Source organism: Rutidosis leptorrhynchoides, chromosome 4, assembly GCF_046630445.1.
Source record: "Rutidosis leptorrhynchoides isolate AG116_Rl617_1_P2 chromosome 4, CSIRO_AGI_Rlap_v1, whole genome shotgun sequence".
Classification (NCBI taxonomy): domain Eukaryota; kingdom Viridiplantae; phylum Streptophyta; class Magnoliopsida; order Asterales; family Asteraceae; genus Rutidosis; species Rutidosis leptorrhynchoides.
Window position 1 is genome coordinate 602,467,335 of NC_092336.1, and position 1,751 is coordinate 602,469,085.

Sequence of the window (1,751 nt, forward strand, 5' to 3'; positions counted from 1 at the left end):
TGATGATGAAACTAACACTTAACGATGATGATGATGACGATGATGATGATGATGATCATGACAATGGTGAAGATAATTAACGACGTTTAATTAGGGTTTAGGGTATAAGTAATAGGGTTTATTTAGTGTTTAGTGTTTAGGGTGTATAATATATATAACACAACCATCAAGCTCCCGAACCGTGTGGTAAATCCTATTTTTAACTTTAGGGCGAAGATGGAATACGCCAGTACGCAGGGTAGCAGGTCAATTGCCGACCGTGTGGTAAATCCTATTTTTAACTTTAGTTTATGGAAAATATTAATACGTGTCTGTAAATTTTAAATGGTCAAATATTAATATGTGTTTGCAGGCCTCTCTGGATCCTCCGAGTCTTATCGAAAACTTCAAGAACAACCACACTTTTAAGAAAGGTGGATGGAGTGGGGATAAAGCTAGGGTGAACCACGTAAGTACTTACATATATATATATATATATATATATATATATATATATATATATATATATATATATATATATATATATAAAGTCAAACGAAGTCAACAAAAGTCAATTGGGTTAAAATTGGGTTAAATTTAGTCAATTGGTCAATATGGGTTAAAATTGATTTAAATGAAGTCAATTGGTCAATATAAGTATATGTATATGTATATGTGGGCCAAATGGTCAATATGGGTTAAAATTGGGTTAAATTGAGTCAATTAGTCAATATGGGTCAATATAAGTATATGTATATGTATATACGGGTCAAATGGTCAATATGGGTCAAATGGTCAATTGGGGTCAATGTGGATTAAAATCGTCCCCAATTGAGTCATTTAGTCAATATGGGTCAATATAAGTATATGTATATGTGTATATGGGTCAAATGGTGAATATGGGTTGTCGTATTGTTATATGATAATACTAATAATAATATTTGTTAACTATGTAGGAAAAAATGTTGAAATTAAAAGAAAAATATCCGGAAAGGAGTGATGAAGTCATTATGTTGGAAGTTTTAGGCAAACGTCGCGGGTACCGTCGCGGAGTGGGTAAAACGTTACCCGGATCGGCTAGTACATCATCTTCATCATCAACTTGTCAAACAAGACGACCACCACCACCGGGTTCCGAAAACCCATTGCTAAAGGAAGCGGTATACGATACTTTTGCCTTTAACAATATGGCAATCCCGCCCCAATGGCAATCTTTTTTCCCAACCCCCAATCAAACTCAAGAAACCGAAGGTGAAGACGAAGGTGATGACGATGAAGACATGGAAGAAAGTGGTGCGTCTCAAAGCGAAAGTGATGAAGAAAATGAAGATGAAGCAAGGTAAGTTTGTAAGTTTGTTTGCTATTCGGATTTGGTTTAAGTTTGTAAACTTTGGATAATGTTTTAAGGTTGTAAACTTTGTGTCGGATTGTAATCTTTTAGTATTCGGATTAAGTTTGTAACGGTTGGATAATGTTTCGGACATGTTTTAATTAATGTTGAGCTTGTGTTTGTGAAATATATTGTGTTTTGTGCAACAGGTTTTGATTTGGTTTAAATGTGCCGTTTTTACGGCTGGAAAAGCAGTTTTTAATCGGCCCAAAAACGATAACAGCTTATTGGGGACGACATGTTGTACCCTTTTGTCGTCCCCAATTACATTTTAATATTATTATTATTATTTAGAATGAAAATAGGATATTTTAATATTATTTTTTTAGAGACGACATGTCGTCCCTAAAGAGTCGTCCCAATTAGATTAAAAATATTATAA

The 1,751-nt window shown here is 33.9% G+C and overlaps 1 protein-coding gene across 1 annotated transcript; it reads left to right on the forward strand.

Annotated features, from left to right (window-relative positions):
- Nucleotides 1-210: 210 nt before the first annotated feature.
- Nucleotides 211-1,507, forward strand: LOC139903956 (uncharacterized). The gene is made up of 3 exons (XM_071885887.1): nucleotides 211-264; nucleotides 353-448; nucleotides 936-1,507. Exons 1-3 carry the CDS (start codon nucleotides 217-219, stop codon nucleotides 1,320-1,322), a joined length of 531 nt encoding a protein of 176 aa, XP_071741988.1. The 5' UTR covers nucleotides 211-216; the 3' UTR covers nucleotides 1,323-1,507.
- The last annotated feature ends 244 nt before the right edge of the window (nucleotides 1,508-1,751 follow it).

Excerpts from the sequence above, each read along its gene's own strand:
- LOC139903956 (XM_071885887.1), top strand. The coding sequence starts at position 217 with ATGGAATACGCCAGTACGCAGGGTAGCAGGTCAATTGCCGACCGTGTG. Across the intron at positions 265-352 it reads GGTCAATTGCCGACCGTGTG|GCCTCTCTGGATCCTCCGAG; the intron begins GTAAATCCTATT and ends ATGTGTTTGCAG. Across the intron at positions 449-935 it reads ATAAAGCTAGGGTGAACCAC|GAAAAAATGTTGAAATTAAA; the intron begins GTAAGTACTTAC and ends TTAACTATGTAG.